At 51.5% G+C, this 27,468-nt stretch overlaps 1 protein-coding gene across 1 annotated transcript; it reads left to right on the forward strand.

Annotated features, from left to right (window-relative positions):
- Positions 1-569: 569 nt before the first annotated feature.
- NRDE2 (NRDE-2, necessary for RNA interference, domain containing) lies at positions 570-27,397 on the forward strand. The gene is made up of 14 exons (XM_040975169.1): positions 570-673; positions 4,154-4,262; positions 5,836-6,060; positions 8,711-8,860; positions 11,476-11,926; positions 12,652-13,057; positions 14,390-14,523; positions 17,798-17,918; positions 20,100-20,275; positions 22,309-22,695; positions 23,304-24,238; positions 25,446-25,584; positions 26,816-26,887; positions 27,129-27,397. The coding sequence occupies exons 1-14, from the start codon at positions 610-612 to the stop codon at positions 27,252-27,254; spliced, it is 3,495 nt and encodes a 1,164-aa protein (XP_040831103.1). The 5' UTR covers positions 570-609; the 3' UTR covers positions 27,255-27,397.
- Positions 27,398-27,468: the final 71 nt, after the last annotated feature.

Raw genomic sequence — 27,468 nt, forward strand, 5'->3', positions numbered from 1 at the left:
CAGCGGATGGAAAATCAGAGAGGCTGTATCTCTCTCTTCCTTTCAAATCACATTTTAAACACAAAGAATCACAGTGGGTTGTTGTGTTGACTTCGATTTGCGTTTGTCTTGCACTCTCACTGTCACCGAATTCCTCAGAGAAACTCGGTGATTGGCGTTCTGTAGTTTCCTGCATTCTGATTTTGGCTGACTGCTGCCACGGGCCATGGCACGCTCTTAAGCTCCTGTATTTCTGGTAGAAGGCTTTGCCCAGGTTTAGCTTACAGGCAGGCAGAGGTGTGCTCTGAAAGAGACCTTGGGACCCCCTAAGTTCTCGCAGGCTTCCGTCTCTCTGGGGTGTCTGAGCCGCTAACCCGTTTGGTGTGGGTCTCTTGCATGGCTCAAAGTTGAACTTGCTGTTACAACACACACAATCGCTGGCCTGAAGTGTCAAGAAAGCGACCCTTCCTAGCCCCGCCCCTCCGCGGGCCCCGCCCCAAGCTCTCCGCCCCCACCGTGGGTCCTGGCCGCCACGTTTCCCAGCATGCACCGTGACGGCGGAACCTTCAAACCGGCGTCCGGTTGCCGCCGCCATTTCTGTATCGGGGAACTGCTGTGCCAGCTGGGGCGATGGCGCTGTTCCCGGCGTTTGCGGGCGTGAGGGAGGCCGCTGAGGGTGGGAGCGCCAGGAAAGGTAAGAACGCAGAATTATCTCTGTGGGCTCGAGAGGCCGTTTCACGGGCCCGGGGCTGGGCCTGTGCGGACATTGTATCCCAGAGTTCTCCGCGGCGCAGCACAGCCTTCTGGGAGGGCCGCAGGTTTCGGGGTTCCGGCTTTGCAGGCCGGGGGGTCTCTGTTGGGGGGCAGGCAGCGCGGAGGGTGGTAGGAGCGTGAGGAAGACAGGGGAGAGGCCTGGGAGCCGAGGCCAGGTGTTGCCGGAGTGGTGGAGGCCTGAGGCGCTCTGTGTTTAAAGGGGAGACACCTGTCAGCTCCCGCTGGACGTGTTGTGAGGACCGCGGTGCTTGAGCAAGTCCGGAGAGGCTTGTTTCGGGGCAGAAGGAGATCGGTTCCTGCGCGGGGGTCTTCACGAAGGCCGTGGGAAGGGCTTATCGCTGCACGGGTTTCCAAGTTTTCTTTTTTTAGTCCCCCAGATACTTGTCATCTTAGTTGTCCGCGAAATTTTTGCAAGTGCTCTCCCGGGAATTTATCCCTTTTCCTGTTGCGCTTCTGAGCTCCTTATCCTGTCTCCTGGTTGAGCCTCGAGCAGCCCTGTAGGGCTCCAGGTGGAGGTGGTCTTGACAACCCGGGAGCGCTGCTGGTAAAACTGAAGCCACCTGGGGACAGCCGATGTAGAGAGCCCAGCTGCCCTTTATTCTAGACTTGCACGGTCCTCAGAACCAGAGCCGGGTCAAGGAGCTCAGCAGCCGAGACCTGCAGGTCGACGGGCCGTGGGAAGTGGTCCCGACGGGCCAGGGTCCCCGCTTCCTTCTAGCTGGCTCTGCCGGTCTTTGAAGTGCAGCAGCCGTGTCTGGTGGAGGCTCAGCTGTCAGGCCCCAAAGATGCATGCTGTACCGGTCGGGTTTCCGTCAGTGGACACCCCAAGCCTGGGTGGTATTGGACCTGGGAGGGTGCAAGTTCTAGAGGCGTCCTCAGGCTGTGGCAGTGTGCTCTGCTGGTTCTTAGACTCGCCTGTTGGTGACACTTCTAGCCCTGAATAATTTCCTTGGTGATGAGCGTGGTGTGGTTTTCCTTGCCGGGATTCATTGTTGCATACTTAGTTCAAATGTAGTAGGTGTTCAGTAAATATTTGCAGGGTGGACAGGCCAATAGTTGGCCTTTTTTTTTTTTTTTAATTGGAAAGGCAGATTTACAGAGAGAAGGAGAGAGAAAAGTTTTCAATCCACCAGGCAGGTGCAGGGTCCCAAGGCTTTGGGCCGTCCTCTGCTGCTTTCCCTGGCCAGCAGGGAGCTGGATGGGAAGTGGAACAGCCAGGATATGAACTGGCGCCCATATGGGATCCTGGTGCATTCAAGGCGAGAACTTTAGGGACTTTAGCCACTAGGCCACTGTGCCAGGCCCAGTTTATTTTATTTAATGGAAAGGCAGATTTACAGAGAGAAGGAGAGTCGGATCCTTCATCTGTGGGTTCACTCCTCACATAGCCACACTAGCCAGAGCTGAACTGATCCAAAGCCTGGAGCCAGGAGCTTCTTCTAGGTTTCCCATGCAGGTTCATGATGCCAAGGCTTTGGACCATTCTCTACTGCTTTCCCAGGCCGTGAGTAGGGAGCTGGATGGGAAGTAGATCACCTGGGACTCAAACCAGTGTCCATAAGGGATCCCAGTGCTTATGAGGGAGGAATAGCCATTTAAGCCATCACAACGGGCCCCCTTAAATACCTACCATTCTGTCTTTACCCTCAGTCTAGACATCGCTCTGACAGAAGAGTACTGAATCTAGCTGTTTTTATGTATTTCTCTGTTGGTGCTCAGAACTCCATTGAATGGATGTCACATACTTTATCCGTTGGTCCCCTACTAAGGACACTTGGACCATTTCCACTCTTGTGCTATTATAAATAGAAACATTGTATTTTCTTCTCACACTGACATGTTACTAAAGAGTGTAAGATAGTGTTAGTGTTGGTGGGTGCAGAGTTTGGATTCAGGAGCGGTTCAACTCCTGGACAGGCAAGTCAGGGAACAGGTGGGGGAGTGAGGGGCTCTGCTCTGCGCTGTTGGAGCTGGGCCAAGGCTGAAGGGGCATCACCTTTGGGAAGGAGTGTGGAGGGCTACTCGTTCAGCACTGAAGGCTTGTCCTTGACCTGTGGGCTCAATGGACAGGCACACCGTACACCTGTTATGGCCAGAGCAGCAGCCCCCAAGCTGTGAGCTCCTCAGTGCTTGAATGTTTTACTTTACTCTGCTTTTTTTTTTTTTAAGATTAAAAAATTTTATTTATTTGAAAGAATTAAAGAAATAGGGAAATACATAGGTAGAGAGGTTTGCCAATTGCTGGTTCACTCCCCAAACGGCTGCAATGGCTGCTGGGTCTGGGCCAGTCCGAAGCCGGAGCTTCCTCCTGTCTCCCATGTGGGTGCAGGGCTTGAGCACTTGGCGCATCCTCCACTGTCTCCCCAGGTGCGTTAGCAGGGAACTGAACTCCCCATTTTTATGCCTTTTTTTTTTGATATATATATATTATTGAAAAGTCAGATTTATAAAGAGGAGAGACAGAGAGAAAGATCTTCCGTCTGCTGGCTCACTCACCAAGTGCTCTGCAATGGCCGGAGCTGAGCCAATCGGAAGCCAGGAGCCTACTCCAGGTCTCCCACGGGTGCAGGGTAGCAAGGCTTTGAGTCGCCCTCTGCTGTTTTCCCAGACCACAAGCAGGGAGCTGGAAGGGAAGTGGAGCAGCTGGGACATGAACTGGTGCCCATATGGGATCCCAGCGCAAGCAAGGCAAGGACTTCAGCCACTAGGCTACCACATTGGGCCCTGTTCCTACCTTCATTCCTTGAAGCCTTGCCACAACATAGCAATAGTTTTTTTTTTTTTTAGATGTATATTTTTTTTTTGAAAGGTTGATATACAGAGAAAAAGATCTTCTGTCTGCTGGTTCACTCCCCAAATGGCCACAAAGGCTGGATGGAGCTGAGCTGATCTGAAGCCAGGAGTCAGGAGCCTCCTCCCAGTATTCCCATGTGGGTGCAGGGTTCCAATGCGTTCTCCATCCTCCACTGCTTATCCAGGCCACAAATAAGGAGCTGGAAGGGAAGTGGAGCAGCCAGGGTATGAACTGGCACACATATGGGATCCTGGTGCTTGCAAGGTGAGGATGCAGCCACTAGGCTACCACACCAGGCCCCACAGCAACAGTTTTAAGGGCGTGGGGGGAAGGGGAAGGGTGACATTGTGGTCTAGCTGCTAAACCTCCACCTGCAACACCAGCATTGGGTAGCTGGGTCAGGTTTGCCACTCTGGCCTGGCACCAGCCCAGTCCTGGCCGTTGTGGCTGTGAGCCAGCAGGTGGGAGTGCTCTAGCGCATGTGCTTGTCCACGTGTCTGATAGCGACCTCGAATTAAGACGGCACTTTATAAGATAGATGGATTTCTTGCTCTAGAGATCACATTGAGCTAATTTCATTGATCTTTTATCTCTTTGCATGTGCAGAATTAGACTGGCTGAGCAACCCAAGCTTTTCTGTTGAAAGCCTGACGTTGCTGACCCACCAGGCTGAGAAGCCGGCAGCTGTGGTTGGCGGCGGGGTCCCGTTGACAAGGTAACTCTCTCACCTGGGGTTTGGTCTTTGTTCCCTCTCTGCAGCTTGGCTGAGATGAGGCGCTGTAGCGGAGCTCGTCAGCTCGCTGTCTGACCTGCTGAGTGATCTTGGGGCCCTTCCCCTTTACCTCCCTTGTACCCATCACTCATGGCTCCCTCTGCATTGCCCTGGTGAGGGCCTGCCACAGTTAGCGCCTGTGTGGGAGCTGCGAGGGAGTCGGGTCACTGTGCTGGTGAAGGCCGCGGCTGACCTCCTGGGGCCTTAGGGTGCTTATTGTAGCTCGGGTATTTCTCTAGTTGACATTTTTAACTTTCCTGTAGAAATAAGAGGAGCTTATAATTATGGGATAAAATTGTTCTCATCGGGGTAAGCAGAATATATCCAGTTGTGAAAGGTTTTATGGAAGATCATGGAATTAAAAAAATACACTTCCACACAAATGGAGACTAGATGTGCTGTGGTTGTGTTAATCTGGTGGAATCCTACAAAGCCCCGTCCTCGGTGTGTGTGGAGCCTTTGGAACTGGAGACTAGCTGATGTCCAAGAGGCTGTTTGCAAGAGTTCATTGTTGGCTTCCGCGACAGGGACCGTAATCAAACCTTTGTTTTACAGTAAGGACATGTTAACATGATACGTGACACTGAGCATAAATCTTTTATGAGGTTGCTATAAAAATACTGTGTTTGAGGGGCCAATACTGTGGTGCACCAGGTTAAGCCATCACCTGCGCCGTGGCACCAGCATCCCACGTGAGCATCGTTGGAATCGCAGCTGCTCCGCTTCCAGTCCAGCTCCTTTACTTATGGGCCTGGGACAGCATGACCCCTGTGCTCGTGTGGGAGACCCAGATGGGGTGCCAGGCTTCTGGCTTTGGCCTGGCCCAGCCGCTGCTCTGTTCATTTGGGGGAGGGAACCAACAGAGGAAAGATTTCCTCTCGCCCACCCCACCCCGTAACTCTACCTTTCAGATAAATTGATTTTTTACAGTTATTTCTAAAAATACTATATTTGATAAAGTAAATGGTAAATGCTTTCACTTAAAGATGAAGATTTTTTGAAAGTTCATGAAAGTGTGTTGTTGATTTCAGGAAAATTTTGTATCAAAATACATTAAGGTTTTGTGTATATTTATTTGGAAGGCAGAGTCGCAGGGCTGGGTGGGGCGCCTTCCGAGTCTCGGGTGCAGAGGCCTGAGGTCGAGGGCCGTCTGCTTTCCTAGGCGCATTACCAGGGAGCTGGATTGAAAGCAGGAGAACTGGATTCCAGTGGGCACTCTGATGGGAAATGTGGGCTTGCCTAGAACTTAGGTTTTAGTTCTGTTTTTACAGACTTTTGAATTGTCCTTATTTACATGCAAAATATGTATTTAAAAACTACTAAGAATTTCTTCATTTGTTTTTGTCTAGATCTAATTGTTAAGTCTTTAAAGTATTTAAATTGTAATTCAGGTAGATGCTGTAGCAAATAGGCAAACAGTATTTTTGGAGTTTTCCTTATTGCCTGTTTACTTACTTGTTTACGTATTATTTTCCCAGTGTCTCTTGAAAATTCTAAAGCTAGTTTTCCCAAATAGGGATTCTCTGAAATTGGAGGGTACCGATGAGAGTGGCAGCGATCAAAAGCCCACACAGGCGAGTAGGAAGAAGAGGAAGGAGAGAAGGAGCAGAAGGAAGCATCGGCATCGGGAGAAGTCCCAGAGGAAGCGTGGGCGGTCGGGCAGCAGCGGCTCGGCCTCGGGCTCGGATTCCGAGCAGGACGGCTCCTCCCGAGGCGGCAGGAGGGCGTCTGGGAAGCCAAGGTAGGCTGCACTCTCAGGGGCTGCGGCACTCGAGATCCCAGGGTTCGCCCTTGGTTGTTGGCCCACATTAGGCACTGAGCCACAAGGGAGCTGTACCTCCAGAGGAACGTAAGAAGAAAAGGACAAGTACTATTAAAAAAAAACCCCATGGACGTGACTGAGTAATGTTGACTAAACAGAGTAGTAGTTATATTGGCGTCTGATTGAGAGCAAGAGTCTGGGGGGTGGGGTGGTTCTTCAGAGGTGGGAGCTGGGCCTGCTGATGTTCCCCTCCAGGGACTCCTTGCTGGGGAGTTGCCTCCGTCCTCCCTCCCTGGTTTAGGAGCGCCATGCTGAAGGTGTAAAACAGCTCCTGACTGCAGTGTTGGGCTCCCTCTCCTGGGGGTGCTGTGTCTCCCCAACATTTCACTCTGCTCTCTGCTGAGCGTGCTGAGGTTGTTAGAGCGGTCACAGCTTAGGTGCCAGCCGCGTTTTCCCTCTGCCTGCTGTCGCTCCCCTCCATGGGCAGTGCCTTGCTTACCAGTCAGCTGAGCAATATGTGGTGAATTCCCTGAGTTACTGATAATTTAACATATTGTTTGTTACAGACATATTATTGTTACAAGAGTAAATTTAAGTGCCTCTTCAGGGCAAACTTTACAAAAAACGCATGTTGTTGAGATGTTTCTAACTCTTCTGAGATTGTTTCTTTTGTCCTGTGTGTGGTGGTCTCCTGGGATCCATAGTGGGCAGTGGGGTGCAAGCCTGTGTGGGTCTGGGGCCTGTGGGCAGTGGGGTGCAGGCCTCTGGCTCCGGGGCCTGTGGGCAGTGGGGTGTGGGCAGTGGGGTGCAGGCCTCTCTGACTCCAGGGCCTCTGGGCAGTGGGGTGTAGGCAGTGGGGTGCAGCCCCCTGTGGCTCCGGGGATCCTAGAGTTCGTACCTGTGCATCCCGTGGTTGTTGTCCTGCAACCCAAGCTTCCCGTTAGGAAGGAGCAAGGGAGCGAGGGCAGTTGTGAATTGGCCAGAATCATCCCTTGTGGCGCCGGCGCTTAGCCAGCCCACTGCAGAGACGTCCTGTGGGTTTCTGCTGAAGAATGATTATAAATAATTTTTTTAGTGAGACTTCAGAAGATATAGTTAAAATAGCTTGAAAACTCACCTTTTAGTGACTTATCCTTTTCTGTAGCTGAGGAAAAGGATTTTAAAGAATGTCCCCAAACCACATAGGAAGTGCGATTAGAACTTGAAGCCAGTTCCTGCCAGCCGGTGCTTCACCCTCAGAGTGAAACAACCTCTTGGTGGCTTATGATGCAGATAGCATGTTTCAGTCTGGTGGGTCACTGAAGTTCGTTCTTGTCCTTGTTGTTACCTTTTCCAGGAAGGGGCAGGAAGGGGGTTGCTTCTCCAGCTAGGGCCTGTGGTATCAGTTAGCTGAGAGGCTTCCGTGTTGTCAGGGCAGGTAAGTGCAGGAGGGCACGCTAACGGGGCTCGGTTCCTGGGGACCAGGTGGCGGCTCCACCAGAGGCGAGGCCCCTGCTTGCCCTTTCCTGGCCTGAGTGTGTGTGCACCTTGGGTGGAGCAGACATTGGTCGCACGAGCCTAGTGTGTCTTGCTTGCTGGTCTCTGCCCTGAGAGGGAGGGTTCAGGGCTTGCTGACTCCACACAGGTGCTCTGCAGCTGCCCTTTGGTTTTCCTTCCCAGTTGCCTTTCCAGTTCTTTCCAGAATGCATCATTGTGTTTCTGGTCAACTCTCCCTGCTGCCTTTTCTTGTCCCTTTGGTTCGTGAAGACAGAAAACCCCTCATGTTTGTTGTAGGATAAGTGTGTTAAAATCATGGTGTTTTAACATGAAGCCTTTTACTGCTTTGTGTCCTTGCAATGCCACTGCCCCATATTTTCTGCCAAGAATGATTTAGAAGCTTCAGGAAGCTTTCTTTGTATTTGGGCAGAGCTAAGAAGCAAGGGTTGAGCAACAGTTATGGGTGTTGAGATGGTCTGGGTGGCTTCTTGTTAGAAAATAAATTTCTTTAGAGGAAGAGAGATGGTAGGAGCCAGCAAACCCTCTGCCTACGTGACTCCCAGCGAGGCGGTTCTGTGTGTGAGTGGGCTGGGTCTCAACCTGCTGTGGACTCACAGGACTGTTCCCTTCCTGCAGGCTGGCGGGATGTGGGCATGACACCACACACAGAGGCTGAGCCAGTCAGGGCAGTGGCTGTTTGTTGCTTTGAGCTGCAGTACAGTGCACACTTTGGGATGGGCTGGGTGAAGGGGAGACAGCACCCTCCCCAACACACCTGAGTGTTGCTGGTTTTCCTCTGAAGGTGGCCACTGCCTCCACTTGGCTTTTTGCTGTGCCCCTAGGCACAAGTGTTTCCCACAGAAACCCTTGGCATATAGATCTGTTTGACTGTCAAGTTAGAATCATTTGAATGAATATTTAAAAAAATAAACTCCTGTGACCTTAGGTTTATTTCTGGTGAAGTGTCATTTTGTGGTGAGTGCTTGTTTTGAAGAGCTCTTTCCCTCTCGGTGGCAGGTACATATTTCTGTGGACTAGGGAGTTCTCCACATGTGCGGTGGGAATGTCTAGCCTGCGTTTCTGAGAATGCCAGGTACGTCACAGAGTTCTGAAGCGCCTCTCCCTTTTCCTCCGTCCCCTCCTGCATCCACAGCCCAGGAAGTGCCGCTGCTGCCGACCCTGGACTTCACCTTGTTTGGCTTGAGGATGTTCAGGCTCTGACTGGAGAGACCTTCAGGACAGACAAGAAGCCTGATCCTGCCAACTGGGAGTACAAGTCACTCTACCGAGGCCACATAGCAAGGTAGGCATTGTATTTCTCTGGTTGTCGCTGGTGGGAAGTAACGTGTTTCTGTGTGGTGGTGTGGCTGGGTTCTACTGAGTGTTAGGAACGACCACGTGTGGAGACACAGACTTCATCTCACACTTGATCTTAGCTAAAAAGCCAGGAAGCAATGAGATTCCATCTCATGTCCTGAAGAGAGAGCTTCTGCCTGAGGCCAGTGGAGCCTCTGCCTACTCCTGGTGCTTGGCTTTCAGTGCCTGGCATGGTACAGTGTTTGTTGATTGAATGGATCCAAGAATACCTTGTGATTAATTTTGGTGGGAGTGTCCAAAAATCACTTGGTCTAATCTGTGTGGTGTTTTACAAAGTAACGAGTGATGGGACCTTTTATTTATCTGCGTTCCATGTGTGTCCTTAAAAAGACTTAACTGCTAATGATTTTTTTTTTAAAGTTTACAGCATACATAATGATAAAATAAGTGAGGGTATTTACTTCAGTAATGTTTTTGAAATTTCTGATCCATCAATCAAAAATACATGAGGGGCAGTTATTTGACATAGTGGTTAAGATGCTTGGAATGCCCACATACCATATTACAGTGTGGTGGTAGTGTGCTAGCTGCACTCCCATCCCAGCCTTGGGCGCCTTGCGAGGCCGCGTGTCCAGCCTCCTCCTGTGGGCGCCCTGCGAGGCTGCATGTCCAGCCTTCTCCTTCGGGCACCTTGGAAGGCTGCATGTCCAGCCTCTTGCTGTGGGCGCCTTGGAAGGCCATGTGTCCAGCCTCCTGTGGGTGCCTTGCGAGGCTGCGTGTGATGACTGAAATGGCTGGGTGCGTGCCATCTACCTTGGAGGCTTGGGTTGAGTTCCTGTGCAGCCTGCCCACCCCTGGCCCAGCTGTGATGGCTGTTTGGGGAGTGAGCCAGTGCCTGGGGAGTTCTCTCAGTTGCTCTCTTAGACACTGTGTGTCCCCAGCTTTCTACCTTCAAGCTAACTGAGTTTTAAAATAACTCATTGAAGAGTAATGCTTGTACTTACTAACTCCTTTAGATATTGAGTACTTGGCAAGACACTAGTGAGGCTGAAGACAGCTGCTCCCTGTCCCCAGGTAGTCTTCAGGTCTGGAAAGCACCGAGTCACGGAATGGGAGGCCAAAGAAGACGGTTTTTGTTTTGTTTTGTTTTGTTTTGTTGTTTTTAAGATTTATTTTTATTGGGAAGGCAGACTTACAGAGAGAAGGGGAGACAGGAAGATCTTCCCTCCATTGGTTCACTGCCCAGATGACCGCAACAGCCAGAGCTGAGCTGATCCGAATCCTGCCGTGGCCCTCAGTAAAGTTTGCACCAGGGCAGGCTTTTCTCACATACACGTTACTGCTCTCTCCACTCCTGTCTAGCCTCACACCCAGCTCTTCCCAGGATGATTAGATTCCATTGCTCAAGTCAAAAGCAACCTTAACTGAACTCTAGATAGATGCGGCTGTTAAGTTTCAGCTTGAAACAAAGCTGGTTTTTCTCTCCTTAATTAATACTATTTCAGTAGCCCTAACTCATTAATATCACTAAAAATTTACAGGATCAGGGCTGGTGCCCAAGGACAGTGGATCAGCCAGGAGGCCATGGCTGCCCGGCGTGAAGGGAGGCAGTGTTTTCTGGGAGCTGACAAGTTGGAGGCAGCATTCCTCAGCCTCTTCTCACCCAGCATTTTATTCTAGAACTTGTAAATATGCAGCAGAAACCGGGACAGTTTTGTGTGCACACTCAGTACCCACCCTGTGTTCCACCATTGACATGTTAGTGAACTGGCTTTATCACATGTCGTGCGTCTGTTTTCCCTGACACATTTGAAGTGAACTGCAGACAGCTGCCCCAGGAGTCCCTGTGTTCCAGGATCTCTGCATCCTCCCTTAGAGACAGTGTGGCAGTAGGGAGGGTGACCTCAGCCTTGCCTGTCGCGTATAGCTGTGCTGGTCAGACGACACGTTGTGTGTTGTGGCAGTGGCACCTTAGTTGTAGAGCTCCAGAAGAGTTTCTGTGACGTCCTGGAGACTGGCTTGGTTTTCAGTTCATGAGATGTTAGGAGTGGAGCGCTAGAGGAGGAAGTGAATCCAGGCAGCTACTCCTTGTGCGGGTCTGAATAGACCAGTGTGAAGGGAAGGCAGATTCATCTGCCTGCAGTTAGCTCACTTTCACATTAGGGTTTGGGTCTAGGAAGAGTCAAGATGGCGGAATAGGAGGATGTACAGTAACTGTGAAGTGGACACTAACATCCAGATGTGAGGATACAATGCAGTATGCATCTCTACTTCCAGACTAAAGATGGACTCCCAATGAAACTGCTTACTGTATCACAATAGGATGATGAACTCTGTCATTGTCCATGCCCATAATAATGGACATATGACTGTGCATGGAGAACTATACTTAGAAATGATATAGAGAAACTCAGTGGGGAGGAGGGGGAATTGGGGAAGGGATAAGGGAAATCCCAGGAGCCTATGGAACTGTATCATAAAATGATAATAATGATAATAATAATAAATAAAAGATAGAAGTAATGGTTTGGGCCTAATAAGCTTTTGCGCATCATGAGGCATGTGCCTGCACTCTCAGTAACTCTCTTTTTCTAATACAAGGTACAAGAGGAAGGGAGACTCCTGCCTTGGCATCAACCCCAAGAAGCAGTGTATATCTTGGGAAGGGGCTTCCACAGAAAAGAAGCGTTCACATAAGCACGTTGAGCGCTATTTCACAAAGAAGAATGTGGGCTTGATGAACTTGGACGGTGTCGCCATTACCAGTAAGACTGTGCCCCCCTCCACTGAGCCCGAACTGTTTATCCCAGTGAAGGACGCAGATGACGTGGCTCCTCCTGTTGCAAGCTGGCTGAATCCTCTGGGGATTTATGATCAGTCAACCACGCAGTGGTTACACGGACAGGGTCCCTCAGAGCCAGAGTCGAAGCAGCCTGACTCACAGGCGGACAGAGAGAGTGCTGCTCTCAAGGCCAAGGTTGAGGAGTTCAACAGGAAAATTCGGGAGAACCCCCGGGATATTCAGCTGTGGATGGCATTTGTTGCTTTCCAGGTGAGTGGACATCCTGGTTCCTGTCTCTCAGGGTGCCATTCCTGCTTTGGGACAGCACCTCGAGCTGCTGTGAGGAACCCTGGCCCCGGGCAGATGGTTAGGGTACAGCCCTGAGTGCTCACAGTCCCATGAAGAAACCTCTTGTAAGGACTGACCTTAACCTGGGTAGTCAGTGATACTGTGTATGATTGGAAACAGACTGAGGGAGTGGCTCACCACCTGGAGGGAGGAGGGGTGCTAGGAGCAGGGGGCATTGGAACAGAATCTAGGGAGAGGAGTGGATGCACCGGGCATGGAGGAGGGTTGCTCAGGAGGTGGCCTGGGTGGAGCTGGGCACCCCCTTCCTGCGGTACCCCATCGAGTTGTCCTCGACCCTCCTGTGGAGTCACTCATACACTTAGCACTATTTATCCTACCTTTGGTCATTTTGTTGGTAAGGTTGACCCTTCAGGAAAGCTTTCCAAGGATTATATGCCAATTATCGATACATAAATCCAGGTTTAAAATATCAGCAAGTAGATGGGCAAATAGGTGAAGGAGGCACAGGATCAAATAAGCCTCGTGACATGGGCACCTTGGGAACCAGCCTTTTACTTGTTAAGTGGTTATGGAGAAGGTCCGAGTTCATTTGAGGGGTCGAAGAGCCATTGGGGCTGTGCGTAAGTCTGTGAAGGCGTTGAATAAGAATCCGCAGTTGCATTGACACCATGTTTTTTCTTGTTGAGGATGAGGTAATCAGGAGTCCCGGGCTGTATGCCATCGAGGAAGGTGAGCAGGAGAAGCGGAGAAAGTCCCTGAAGCTGCTCCTGGAGAAGAAGCTGGCTGTCCTGGAGCGGGCCATCGAGAGCAACCCGAGCAGCGTGGAGCTCAAGCTGGCCAAGCTGCAGCTCTGTGCCGAGTTCTGGGAGCCCCCTGCTCTGGTCAAAGAGTGGCAGAAGCTCATCTTTTTACACCCCAATAACGCAGCCCTTTGGCAGAAGTACCTTCTGTTTTGCCAGAGCCAGTTCAGCACGTTTTCAGTGTCGAAGATTCACAGTCTTTATGGAAAGTGCCTGAGTACTTTGTCTGCTGTGAAGGACGGCAGTGTCTTATCTCACCCGGCGTTGCCTGGCACGGAAGAGGCCATGTTTGGTAAGGAGATGACCAAGAAGCATTATAACCTTGATCCTGATGATTGCCCCCCTTTCCCCAGCTCTCCTGGCATGTAGGGGCCATCAGAGCCAGTACGGTGAGGGTTCACTGACAACGCATTCCAGTTTTCCTCTTTGACCAAGGAACTACAGTCAAGCCTCTCGCTGCATTGGCTGTTAATGGCCTCGTCTGTTGACATTGCTGTGCGTGTGTCACTCAGTACCAGAGTGTCAGACAGGAATGTACTCGCTAGAGTCCCACTTGACTGGAGCCATCGTTGCATAGGTACACATTATTGATGTAATCTATTAACACATTTGGCTGTCCCAGAGGAACCTAGAATAACATTTTATGCATCTGCTGGTTCACTTTCCAAATGGCTACAGTGGCTGCAGCTGAGCTGGCCTGAAACATGAGCCAGGAGCTTTTTCAGATCTCCTGTGTGTGTGCCCGGTCCCAAAGCTTTGGGCCATTTTCTACTGCTATCTGAGGGCATAAGCAGGGAGCTGGATTAGAAGTAGAGCAGCTGGGACACAAACTAATGTCCATATGAACACCAGGAGGTGTTTAGTTCAGTTATTGCACTGGGCCCAGTGCTGTTTATTATTTTTTTAATGTTTTTGTTTGAATCCCCTCTGCTGGTTCATTCCTGAAATGCCTGAGATAGCTGGGGCTGAACCAAGGCTGAAGCCAGGAGCAGGGAACTGGATCCACACTCCCCACTGGGTGTCAGGAGCCCAGTTCCTTGAGCCACCAACACTGCCTCCCCGGATCTGCATTGGCAGGAAGCTGGAGCCTGGAGTGGAGCTAGGACTTGAACCCTGGCATTCTGTGTGAGCCATGGGCATCTTAACCACAGATTAACATTCACTCCACCTTCATGCTATTTAGTAAATGGAATTGTGCTGCAAGAAGATGAACCCAGAGTCGCACACCCGGAGCCTGTTAATGGAGCTGGTGTGTGATGCCATCTGGTGATGCACTGAATGAGAGCTTTGTTCCCTGATGGAAATCTGTAATGTCATCGGATTTCTGTAACTTTGCTGGTAATAGTGGGCTTTGAGAATGTAATAGCTGACATCCTGACCATTCCTTGACCAGTTGTATTTTTTCTGTGTGATTTTTTTTTGTATCTCTGATGGTTTCAGACCTTGAATACATTACTTTATTTGCAATGCTGTTGTGACCCCTTTGACCTCGGGACATGTATGCATTGCAGCTTTGAAAACAGAGCAGTCACACCAGGCCAGAGATGTGCCGTTGTGTGCGTGAGCAGTTGGGGTCTCTGGCTGTGGGACTAACCGCACTCTCCCTGTGTTCTCTTGGTCACAGCACTCTTTGTTCAGCAGTGCCACTTCCTGCGGCAGGCTGGCCACTCGGAGAAGGCTACCTCTTTGTTTCAGGCCATGATCGACTTCACCTTCTTCAAACCTGACAGCGTGCGAGACGTGCCCACCAAAGTGCAGGTACCATGTCTGCTTACACGGTACCTACTTGTCTCTCTCTCTCTCGTTTTCTCTCAATATTTTTAGAATTACCATACCATTTTCCAGTACTGAAGATGATTTCTCAGAGGTACTCCAATGATCCAACGAAAGTTGCATAGTGAAAGTACTGAAATCTGGATTAGGTGAAAGGAGATTCATCCTCCCTTCATAAATGTAGGCTCGCTGATGTCTCTTTCATCCTTACTTTGTAGTTTAAACGCTAGCTGCTGCTACTAGGACAGCAGTTGTGATGCTTCACTGAGTGATTGAGTTCATTTATTTGAAAGACACAAAGGAGAGCTTCCATCTGCTGGTTTATCCCCTAAATGCCTGGAATAGCCAAGCCTGGGTCAGGCTGAAGCCAGGAACCTGGAATGACATCTGGGTCTCTTCGTGGGTGGCAGGAGCCTAAGTCCTTGGGTCATCTGCTTTCTTCCAGCACGTGAGCAGGGAGCCACATTGGAGGCGGAACAGCTGGGACTTGAGCCAGTACTCCGATACAATATGTCAGCAGCATGGCGTGACTTAACCTGCCATGATGTGATGCTGGTGCCTGCTGTGATCTTTTTTTTTTTTTTTAAAGATGTATTAGTATTATTTTTCAATTTGAAAGGCTGATTTACAGAGAGAAGGAGAGACAAGGAGAGATCTCCCGTTGTCATGGCCACATGATGGCCAGAGCAGAGCTGATCCAGAGTCGGGAACCAGGAGCTTCTTTCTGATCTCCCACAGGGTTGCAGTGGCCCAAGGACTTGAACCATCCTCCACTGTTTTCCCAGTCCATAAACAGGGAGCTGGATTGGAAGGGGAACAGCCAGGACTGTAACTGGCACCCATATGCGATGCCAGTGCTGCAGGCTGAGGAATAGCCTGCTGAACCCCACTGCACCCACCCTGTTGTGACATTTTAAACCACAAGTTACTATGTTGGGCCTGTGTCATTTCCCCCAGTTGACCCTTCCATTTCTGAAGAGTGTTGCTAGAGTTGGAAATTATATATAGGTGCATTGTCAGTGCCTGTCTCAATGGAGAGTTAGTCTTTTAGATAAGCCAACATTGCTCATTGTAGAACTGTGCACATTAGAAACCTATCCCTGCTCTTTTCTGCTGAAGAAATCTCAGTTTCTAGCTTTGCAGAGTTCTGCTGGAAGACGACGTGTGTGACGTGTGGTCAATCTGGGAAGATGAGGCTGAGCTCATCTTCCTGTGGAATTTCATGAGTCATCAGCACATGATTTATTGTGATGTGCCTCTAGACAAAGTTGTGTCAGAAGATTGTTAATGTTTATTTGATTGATTATTAATAAGTCAGATCAAGTAATTAAAGACATGTTTTGATGAGCTGGATTTGTGGTGGTGCCGCCTGTGATCCTGGCACCCCTGATGGGCATTGGTTTGAGTCCTGGCTGCTCCACTTCCAAACAGGTTTCCTGCTAATGTGCCTGGGAAAGCAGTGGAGGATGGCCAGGTCCCTTAGCCCTCGCATCCTCATAGGAGGCCCAGATAAAGCTGCTGGCTTTGACCTGGCCAAGTCCAAGACATTTTGCCCATTTGGAGAGTGAATCAGAGGATGTAGATCTTTCTCCCTCTCTGCAGTTCTGCTTTACAAATAAGTAAAATAAATTTTTTGAAAGGCATGCTTTGTTATTTTGAAAATATAATGTGCTGTGGAAGCGATACTCAGCTGAGTGAGGAGCAGCGTGCCTCAGGATCCAGGTCCCACTTAGCTCACCCCTTTCCTGAGACATGCTCTGGTTGCGAGGGCACTGCCTGCAACTGTGGCACATGGGAGACCACGGTGCTGAAGGTCCATGGTCCGCCATTCACCTGACGAGCTGGAGAAGGCTCCTTACAGAGCAGTGTTCTTGTCGCCTTAATAGCTGAGTGGCATTGCTGTTATAAGCTTAGTAGCGCAGCATCAATAACAGTTTGATACTGCTGGTCTGTACTTTTGTAGAATAAACCAATTGGTTATAAGCACTTAGCACATGATTAAACAGAAATGGAGTTCTCTTTCTTGAGGGCGCTCATTTTCTTCATCACTCTTCCGAGAGCAAGATGTATGAGGAGTGACTGTGGTCTGTCCAGGACCCCTTCCTGAGGCCTCCGTGTGCACCTGCAGTCAGGCCCACCATGTTGGACATTCACACCCTCCCCTGTAGGTGGCGCTCTCCCTGGAGCAGGTGATGTCTAGACTTGGGCTGGAATTACTTGTGCTTCGTAGTCTGCGGTGCACCTGTTGGAACCTGTTATTTTCTTCCAAAGATTTCTTAAAGTCTTGGGTGGAGTGGGTCATTGGCTCGGCGTTGGAAGTCCTGCTGTCGGTTGGTGACATGACCCTGTCCTTGTTCACTGCTCTGCCTGTGTTCTCTCTGTGGGCAGTTGAGGATTGCCAGCAAATGGCCACCACATGCTGCAGACCCTGTGTCCAAGCAAGTGAAGGAGGAGCTTGCTGGGCAGCCTTGAAAATACAGAGCGTTGTACTCACTGGGTATCTCCCTTTTAGGACTGCATGGAGCTCTGGGCTAGATGCTAGGAGGGCAGCGACCTGACAGGCGGGCCCAGTGAGCTTCCATCCCCTTTCCGTCATCAACACTTGGAAGCCACCGGACTGCAGTCATTGGTCGGGGCCCTGGGGGCCGGGGGTGGGGAGGCAGTGCTGCCATCTCTGGGTAGAATAACCTGACAGGATTAAAACTAGGCAACCGCTTCCCCTTTCCTCCCACCATCCCCCTTCAGGTTTGTTCATTTGAAGGAGTTCACTCCTCAGATAGCCACAGTGGCTGGAGCTGAGCAAGGCATAAGCCAGGAAGCTGGATTGGAAGTGGAGCAGCTGGGACACACACAATGCCACCCACCTGGGATGCCTTTGTTGCAGGCAGCAGCTTAGGCCACAAGGCTGCCCCAGGAGCTCTTCTTCCTCCCCTGTTGCAGACACTTCTTGCTGCTCCATGGCTGGTTGTGTAATCTCGGCAGCATCGGGTCCATCGGGGTGACCATGTTGTGTCAGGGTCAGTAGGTCCAGCCCACACTTGTATGTGAATGCCATAATGCAGGGAGGGTGATTCTCTTGGGGGTTGCTCACCCCTCCAGATGTTTTTCTGTTTTGGGGGGTGTCATGGATCTGTTTTGAAGACTCACAGCTGACATTTCAGGAGCCCTTAGCCCCGCATATGCCCACCAGCACTGATTGTCCAGTGCCCTACAGTTTTGTACAAGGTAGGCCTAACTGCTGCTTTCTGCACTTGAACAGGTGGAATTCTTTGAGCCCTTCTGGGATAGCGGCGAGCCCCGAGCTGGGGAGAAGGGAGCCCGGGGCTGGAGGGCGTGGATGCACCAGCAGGAGCGCGGTGGCTGGGTGGTCATCAACCCAGGTGAGGCACTCTCAGCGAAGGGGGATGTGGCTCTCTCTTGTAGGATTTGTTTTTACTGCTTCCTGATGGTTTGTAAACTGCTAGTGGCTTAAGAACTTTGTGCAAACCACAAAATGCCAACTGTACATTAAGTAAATGTCCTGTCAGAACCGGCAGCCGTGTCCCCTCCCCTGCAGTACTCTACCTCTGGGGATTGGAGTTTCTAGAGAAGTCATTTTTCACAAGGATGGGAACATCCAGCCTTCAGAGTGTAAACTGTGAAATCATTTGGTATGACCCTGGGAATGCAGCTGCAGGCAGGACTCAAAATCCAGGGAGCCTGTAGCAGGCTCTTTTAAACAAATTTTTATGATCTTTATGTACTTAGTTGGGGTGCAAAGGATCAAGTGCTGCAGGAAAGTGGGTAAGAACATTGTTTCCACATTCTTGTCTTTGCTTGTATCTGGAGGAAGAGGGAGAAGCTACATCCACCCTCCCAACCATCTCAGGGTCCCTGATGTGGGCATTCTCTGAGGGCACTGCTCAAGTGGTTTTGATAGTCCAACAGTTCTGAATTACTGCCAGTCTTGCCACTGCTAGCACAATGAATTCTCTCCAGAATCCACTGGCTGACATAGTCCACCTTAGTGTCTCCATTTGCCCAGTTATTTATTGCCAACACTTGGCTGGGGTAGTTGATCAATTTGTTGTGTCCTCCATCCTCTGTTACGGTACCAGGTGTCCTCTGCAGGCTCCAATGTACTGTTGTCTTCTCCATGTGCACCTGGATATGCTGTCCACTGTTTTGTCTAAGGCACTGAGGAGGCCCAGCTCTGACTAATGCATTCCACGGTTGGACCGTGGACCCTGCAATTCCATGGTTGGAGTTCTGAGTCCAGTGGTTCAATTAGGGGATTCCCCCAAAGAAACCTCACCTGAGGTGATCCCAGACCTGATTTTTGTGTGTGCTTGCCAGTATGGGGTCCAGCACAGTCTCACCCCAGTCAGCTTACACAGGGTCAGTTCTGTCTCCAGTCCTGTCCTCTACACAAACCTGTGGGTGTAGGAATTATAAGTGCATGTTTAATTTTATATGGACCCTGTTTGTTGCTTAATATTGCACTTTACAGATGACTCAGCCTTTACACATTCTGCAAAGTATATCCCGATGTGACTTTTTTAAAGGGTTCATTTTATTTATTTGAAAGGCAAAGCTAAAGAGAGAGGAATAGAGGAGGGAGAGGGAGAGAGAGAGAATTTGTGTCTGCTGGCTCACTCCCCTGGGTCAGGCCAGAGCCAGGAGCCTGCACTTCAGGTCTTCTGCATGAGTGGCACAGGCCCAGGGACTTGGGCCGTCTTACCCGGTTTCCCACCCCTGCACATTAACAGGGATCTGGACCAGAAATAGAGCAGCCAGGATTTGAGCCACTGCTCATAAAGGATGTTGGCATCTTAATGCGCGTAGTACTATAGGGCCAGCCTCTTATTTTTAAGTTTGTTAATGATTCATTTTATTTATTTGAAAGTTGGAGGGATAGTTTTTGTTGTTGTTGTTGTTTAATGAGTTCTAGTGAACAATTAACTATAAGGCCACTGGCTAAACATTCTGATGTTTTAAGAAAATCTTGGGCCAGTGCTGTGGTGTTGCAGGCTAAATGTCTGCTTGTGGTGGGGCATCCCATATGGGTGCCAGTTCTCGTCCTGGCTGCTCCACTTCTGATCCAGCTCCCTGCTAATGTGCCTGGGAAAACAGCCGAGGTAGCACCCATGTGGGAGACCCAGATCAAATTCCTAGCACTGGACCCGCTCTGGTGGTCGTGGCCATTTGGGAGGCAAACCAGTGGGTAGTCGATCTATATGACTTGTTAAAGTACCCAGAAAGTCAGCTGATGGCTCTGCCACTGTAGAAAAATCTCTTAGTGCAGTGGGGGCTGTCTAATATTTCTATCATAATTCCGTGATAACATTAAAAACTGTCTGATGGCATCCGCTTATCTGCCTGTTCCTCCTGGGACCCCAGCTCACTGGAGGAGAATCCCTTCGTGCCAGCGAGTGCCCTGGAAGGCTGGCGTGGTTTAGACTCGGCCCTCCAGCTGCCCGCGCAGTTCTTGACCCAGCAGGCAGATTGGGTAGCGATGGTGGGTTTTGTTTTGTTTTGTTTTTTTGCCCCTTAGGTGAACTAGAAGTTTCCTTCTTGTCTAGATGAGGATGATGATGAGCCAGAAGAGGATGACCAGGAGATACGAGATAAGACTCTGCCCAGGTGGCAGATCTGGCTTGCTGCTGAGCGCACCCGAGAACAGAGGCATTGGCAGCCCTGGCGCCCTGATAAGACCAAGAAGCAAACGGAGGAAGACTGTGAGGACCCTGAGAGGCAGGCACGTATGCCCCATTGTGTCGTGGTCTGAGTGAAGGTGACCGGGGCTCCCTGAACTTGTGTGGGCTTGGGAAAGGCCAGCCTGCTTGAGTTCATGGCCATGTGGAGTCTGATGGGCCCTGCTGAGCAGCCTGCCAGCACTGGGCGTGACAGTCGCTGACCACCAGGGGGCGCGCAGGCACCTGCTGGAGAGCACTGGGCAGGCTGTGAATTTTTAACCTGGAAACCTGTGGGCTCAGGTTCTGGAAACAGGAATCATTGTCCCAGATCTTCCACTGTGTCGGCTTTACCACTCCCCACTCTAGCTCTGGAAAGATGGGACTCTAAATTTGACTCCAGAAGACTCGGGACAGGATGTGGAGTCCATTTTGGAACAGTCAGGCTTAGCCTGTTATGTGGAAGGATAGCTGGTGTTCATGAAACACCTGTTGTTGAAGAAACAGAAATGGAACAAAGCTTGTGCGCCAGGCGTGGAGCCCGTGGCCCGAGCGGTCTGCTGGTGGCCCGAGCGGTCGGCTGGTGGCCCGAGCGGTCAGCTGGTGGCCTGAGCGGTCTGCTGGTGGCCCGAGCGGTCGGCTGGTGGCTCCGTGATTCTGTTTAGTGGCCAGCAACTCTAGAGTTTCTGTGTTCGCATGAAGGATGAAGAGATATTTTGTTACCTTGAATTGACACAATTTCACAAGATAGGGACAGTTCCAGAGCACATGACATGTTACAGTTGGACACATAGGAATCCAGAGGCTTTTGAAATCTTTTTTAAAGATTTAGTTATTTTTATTGAAAAGCCAGATTTACGGAGAAGAGACAGAGAAGGATCTGAATCCACTGGCTCACCTCCCAAACAGCCCAGCATCTGGAGCTGAGTCTGTCTGGAGCAGGGCCTTCCTCCAGGGCTCCCATGCGGGTACAGGGTCCAGGGCTCTGGACCATCCTCCTTTGCTTTCCCAGGCCACAAGCAGGAACTAGATAAGAAGTGGAGGTGGGACATGAGCCAGTGCCCATCTGAGATGCTGGCAGGTGGAGGATTAGCCAGTTGAGCCATCGCACTGGCCTCCCATATGCAGGCTTTTGTAGCAGCAGGCTGTGTGCAGCTAGGGAGCTTCGGTGCCTGCGGTGGTACTGGCAACAGTGCTTGTCCCGGTGACATTCTTGCGCGATGAGGAGCATTTATATAACATGCGAGCAGGGGTGAAGCCCCGTGGGAGGAGTTGGGATGGGACAGCTGGGCTGCACCGAGCCCGCACAGGAGTGGGACCGGGAAGAGGGCAACTTCAGGGAAACCCCGCACAGTGACGTGTCCATGGGAGTGCCCTTTGGTAGCTGAGGCTGAGGGTTTAAGGAGGAGTGGGATCTCAGCGGTGTGGGGGATTTCATGGAGTTCCTAGGCAGTCCTCAGGGAGCCAGCCGCCGCTGCGGGGAGCTCTGGTCATTGGTCTGATCCAAGACGAAGGTGGAGAACCTGTGGGTTACTGACGACCGAGTTCAGTCCAGGCAGTCCGTTCTTCGTGCTCATGTTCTTTGCTAAGCGCCAGGAAGGCCATGCTGCTAGGCAGTGCCCGGAGACCCTGGCTGCTCCCCAGCCACACGGTAGCGGCTGGGAACATCTCCCAACAGGCAGGGAGGCCTGTTGCTGCTGTGGCTGGCTGGCTTCCCTCGCTCCTGCTTCCCCGCCTGAGCCCATCTCTCATTTCCTGAAGCTATCTTGTACCCAGAAGCTGTCAATCGTGGCATTCCTATCTTCCCTTCCATAGTTGTAGTGGCTCAGAGCAAGCTCACATGGACGGTGCTTTGGGAAGCGACGCAGCACTGCCCGCGAGGCCTAGAGGGCTGTTGGCTTAGCCTGCTGCAGCCCTGCCTCCGCCCCGGCGCGCCCAGGGCAGAGCCACGTCACCTCTGGCTTTTTCTTGGGTTTTGCGGACAACTTAATTTCTGCTGATCTAAAATGCCATGACATTGAATTATTCACACCCGTACATTGAACTGCAAGCTTTGCTTGGCTCAGTGGGTCACTTGGCGTTTCCGCCTTCTTGGCAGGTGTTGTTTGATGATATTGGACAGTCCCTGATCAAACTTTGCAGTCCCGATCTTCAGTTCCGGCTCATCGAGGCCTTTCTCCAGTTCCTGGGTGTGCCTTCTGGCTTCGTGCCTCCTGCCTCCTGCCTCTACCTGGCTATGGATGAGAACAGCATCTTTGACCATGGACTTCACGATGCAAAGCCCTTGACGTGCCTCAGCTCTCCGTTTTCCGGCGTCAGCTGTGTTGGCCACATGGACCCGCTGGGCGGTCGTCGATGGACCCGCGGTCACAGTCGCGACGGGGAGGACTTCATCCGCAACATCTTCCACCTGGTGCTGCCCTTGTTTTCAGGCAAGGAGAAGTCTGATCTGTGTAGCTCCTGGCTGCAGTACGAGACTGCCAAGGTAACCCAGCAGCTTCCTCTGCGGCGCCTGTGGGTGTCAGAGAGCTTTCCCCGTCTCCCTGTCTGCTGTAGGCCCCTGGCAGGGAGGTGTGGCCGGTCCAGCTCCTCAGTGACTCTAGGCTAAGTTGTGTTGAGTCTGGTGTTAACAGACGCCTGTGATTATCTGAGCAGTTAGTGTTGAGCCTAAACAGGGTTAGAGGATTTAGGGGTTTATTAGCATAGATAAAATAAGGTACTTATCTCTCACTGTCTGGGCTGGAAATTGTTCTGTATCGACTGTTGTGCCCTCTGCTGGTCACCATCAGTATTGACTCTTGATACCTGATACTGTCAAGCTTTGGTTAAACACACAGGTCTGATATTGTGGTCACCACGTGTGTTCAGAGAGCATTGTTTATGGAGATTTCAGATGGAAACCCTGGGGTATCGACCTGGGTGCCCTGCGGAAGTCCTCGTTTCTTTCCTTGCTCAGAGCACCAGTGTTCAAACACATGAGGAGGAAATGCCATGGCCTTTTCAGCTGCCAGGGCTTTCTCGGGGTAGCACGGGGCTGGCTTCACAGCTACCCCAGCCCTGGAGGTATTGTTTTTTTTTCCTTTTGGTTTACAGGTCATTTGGTGCCTGCACAGCAAAAATAAGAAGAGATTAAAATCACAGGGAAGGAACTGCAAAAAACTAGCCAAGAATCTACTTAAGGAGCCAGAGAACCGCAACAACTTTTGCCTCTGGAAGCAGTATGCACATCTGGAGTGGTTGCTTGGCAACACAGAGGATGCCAGAAAAGTTTTTGATACAGCCCTCAGCCTGGTGGAAAGCAAAGAGCTGAAGAACCATGAACTCTGCGAGCTTAGTCTGCTGTACGCCCAACTGGAGGTGGAGGCAGAGCTCTCGGCCGAGTCGCGCGGGTCTGCCACGGCCCGGGCTGTGCACGTGCTAACCCGCCTGACCGAGCGCAGTCCCTACAGCGCCTACGGCGGGCAGGTCTTGGCCGTGCACATCCTGAAGGCTCGGAAGGCTTACGAGCATGTGCTGGAGGACAGTCTGGGGGAGGTGTGTGCCTCCGCTCCAGCTGCTGCCACGTCCGTCGCCTGCCTCGTCAGCGTGGCCAGGTGCTTTATGCTCTTCCAGTACCTGACTGTAGGGATCGAGGCCGCCGTGCAGATCTATGAGCAGGTGCTTGTCAAACTGAAGGGCTCTGTGTTTCCAGAAGGCTCTGGCCTGGAGGACAGGGCCGGCCCCCCGGGGCCGAGCAGAGTTCTTGAAGCCGTCACGCTGATGCACACGGGTCTGCTGCGATTCCACATGCGAGTCAGTGTGTACCCCCTGGCTCCCCTGCGAGCGGCCCTCGTGGAGGCCCTCACGCTGTATCCTGGCAACGAGGTGCTTTGGAGGTCATTTGTGCAGATTCAGAATAAGTCCCACAGTGCCAGCAAGACCAGAAGATTCTTTGCTGCCATCACCAGGTCGGCCAAGCCCTTGGAGCCTTGGCTGTTCGCAATTGAAGCTGAGCAAATGAGGCGGAAGCTGGTGGAGACAGTGCACAGGTAATCAGAGCGTCCGCAAACCTGCCTGGACCCCGAGCGCTTCACAAGGTCTTAGGACCACAGCCGTGGAGGCACGGGGCCCGGACCCGCGGTGCTCTGGGTATTGGAAGATGAAGCAGATGTGTACAGGGTAGCAGCATCTCGTTAGGTGCCTTGGTGGCTGTGTGCCTGGGCTGCACCCCCGGACTCCGGGGAGAACGTGTGTGTGCTGGGGAATGGCCCCAGCACCCAAGAGGCTGCCGTGAGGGCTACCTGGTGAGGAGCATGGGCCCTGGGCGTTGGTGCTCTGGAGTCCAGGGCCAGCCCTTCCACCTGCTGCTCAGCAGCCTTGGGCCGGTCCCCTCACTTTTCTGCCAGGTTCGTCAGATGGGAGTAAAGAACCTACCTGATTGGCACTCTGAAGTCAGGGGGTTCAGAGACACAGGGAGTTCATAGTGCTTCTGGCCACTGCCTGTCACTGCTGGTGACAGTGGCATGGTTCAGTGCCTGCTTATTTGCATCTACTTGGAAGGCGGTGACAGATGATCTCCAGCCTCTGATTGACTCCCCAGATGCCTGCCAATAGCAGGCCTGAACCTCGGTGCCTAAAACATGCGTAGCAGGGGCCCAAGCACTCGAGCCATCAGCAGCTGTGTCCCAGGATGCCTGAGCAGGAAGCTGGCACGCAGTGGCCTTCTGAGGCGGGCATCTGAAATGGCAGCTTCCCCAGTGTTGCGGGGTAATGCTACCTACGCTTAATCCAGTGGTGGCTATCCGTGAGTTAAATGAGTCTCAGGAGCCTGCTAGCTTCAGCTTCGTTATCCTCCCTGGAATCTTTGCTGTGGCTTTACCCTGACCTTATAAATTAGACAGAAATGCCTTGTTAGCAATATTTCATTTGATGGGCTTTTTTCTTCCCTCCATGTGAGTCTTCATCCACCTTCAATTTCCTTCCTGTAAAGTAGAACTCTAGGGGCTGTGAATTAAAGGGTAGGTGTCTAGAAAACGGAGGCAAAGAGTGTGTGTGAGAGAAAGTGAGCCAGAGCTATCTAGATGGGCGGGTCATGGGGCAGCAGCCCTCACACCTGCCCGTGCTGTGCTCCTGTGGGGCAGGGCGTGCCCTGCTGCTGTCTGCTGCAGCGACTGCTGCTTGCTGTTCCAGAAGCATCTCTGGCTGCTGTGCTGCCGCAGGGAGTCGTGCTTATGTGACGCAAGCCTTGTCTTACAGGGTGGATGGCAGGGAGGTCCACGCCACGATCCCCGAGACGGGAGTGACACACCGGCTCGCTGCCCTGTTCGAGAATGCACTGCGGCGGGACGATGGCGGCCAGTGTCCCCTGCTGTGGAGGATGTATTTGAGTTTCTTGGTAAGCAAATATTTATACTATATTTTTGTGCTGAGCCCTACTTGTTTCTTCATCCATGAGGTGTGGGTGTGCAATAACCAAGCATAAGAATGCTGGGAAGGGCCTCATCTTGACGCTGTTAGCCAGCCCTTACAGGACCCTGGGGGACTTAAGGCAGATCTCCGAGGTCTTGGAACGAGCCCATGAACTGCGTGTTTACTCCAGACACTTGCTGGTAATTTTGGGGCTCTTTTCTGAAACAGAACTTAGAACTTAAGTGATTTGGCAAATGGGCTAAGAATTTTGATATGAGAGACGAAATGCTTTGCCATTTCACTTTAAGGAATTTCTAGGTTCTTATGAACAAAAAAAAAAAAAGACTGAGCCTGGAATGTAAGAAGACATTTCCAAGGCAGCTTTGTGTACCTAGAAGCCCCGCACAGTGGGATCTGGTTAGCCGGCGTGTAAACCAAGCTTTGTGGTCTGAATTGCCTTGGCTTTGAGTCGGGGACCTGGCAGCGTAGTGGGCCCCATTTGCTCCATTCATTGCCAAGAAGTGTACTGTTTTAAAAATCTCTAAAAGATTTATTCACTTATTTGAAATGCAGTGAGGCAGAGATAACTTTCATCCACTGGTTCACTTCCCAGTAGCCACATGGCAGGAGTCTGGAGCTCAATGAGGCCTCCCCCACAGGCGACATGACACGGGTGACATGGGCCACCCGCAGGGCTTTTGTTGGCAGGGACCTGCATTGCAAGCTGAGCAGCCAGGAGCTGAAGTGGCACTCAGGTGGGGTGGTAGTGTTGGAGGTTCCGGTTTACCCCACCGTGCCTCAACACCAGCCCAGTGTTTTCGGAAGTCACGTGGGCCTCTTGCTGCTTCGGGTGGCTTTGTCACATGCAAGTGACCTTTAGTGAGTAGAATACTTGTCAGGAACCAACAGTGGTGGCTGTTGTATACAAGTCTAATGTATGTATCTTATAAATTCTCATGAGCCTTTCCATTTGAGATGACAATGCTAGGATGTAAAAAGATGAAGAGACCCTCAAAGACTGGATGGTAGATCAAGACCTTGGAAGTGGAGCAGCGGAAAGCAAACCAGAATTTAAACTTTCAGTGCTTCTATTTAAGCTGCAGTGTGGTGGCCTGGAGGAGAGGAAACCACATGTGATATTGTGAGGAAATGGAGCGGGCATCTGTCACCTCCCCGTGTTTGTGCTACTTACTGTGTATCTTTGTTCCTCAACCCAGGTTTCCTTGGGAAATAAAGACCGAAGCAAAGGTGTGTTCTACAGAGCACTTCAGAAGTGCCCATGGGCAAAGGTGAGTGGCAGTCCGCAGCATAGTCAGGTACCCCTAGGCTGCCCGCCAGGCCTCAGTATAGCCGCTGTCAGTGTTGGGGCCCGCTGTGTAGCCAGGTGTGTGAGCACAGGAATTGTAAGGGAGTGTGTCTTCCCCAAGAGCCCGGGGGCGGAGGAGGGCGGCAGGCTCAGCAGGTGCCTGCTCCCTTCCCAGGCTCTCCTCTTGCTGTCGGCCACGAACTGACCAGGCCTGTCTCTACTAGGCTCTGTACCTGGACGCCGTGGAGTACTTCCCCGATGCCCTGCAGGAGGTGCTGGACCTCATGACGGAGAAGGAGCTGCGTGTGCGCCTGCCGCTGGAAGAGCTCGATCTCCTGCTGGAGGGTTAGGACCTCGGCGGGGTGGGGCCAGGTGCTGGGTGCCTGGGTTGAGGCCTCACGTTTTGGAAGGCTGGGGTTTACATATCATATATGTGACACTATTTATATGTATGAAGAACCAGGCCTATGGCCATTAAATATGCCCTGCATGAGAAGGTGTAGCATGTTCCTTCTACCTGTTCCCAGCCAGCCCTCCTGTCCCCCGGAAGCTAGGCCCACCTCC

This window comes from Ochotona curzoniae, unplaced genomic scaffold, assembly GCF_017591425.1.
Source record: "Ochotona curzoniae isolate NIBS_2020 unplaced genomic scaffold, NIBS_Ocur_1.0 contig_2688, whole genome shotgun sequence".
Classification (NCBI taxonomy): domain Eukaryota; kingdom Metazoa; phylum Chordata; class Mammalia; order Lagomorpha; family Ochotonidae; genus Ochotona; species Ochotona curzoniae.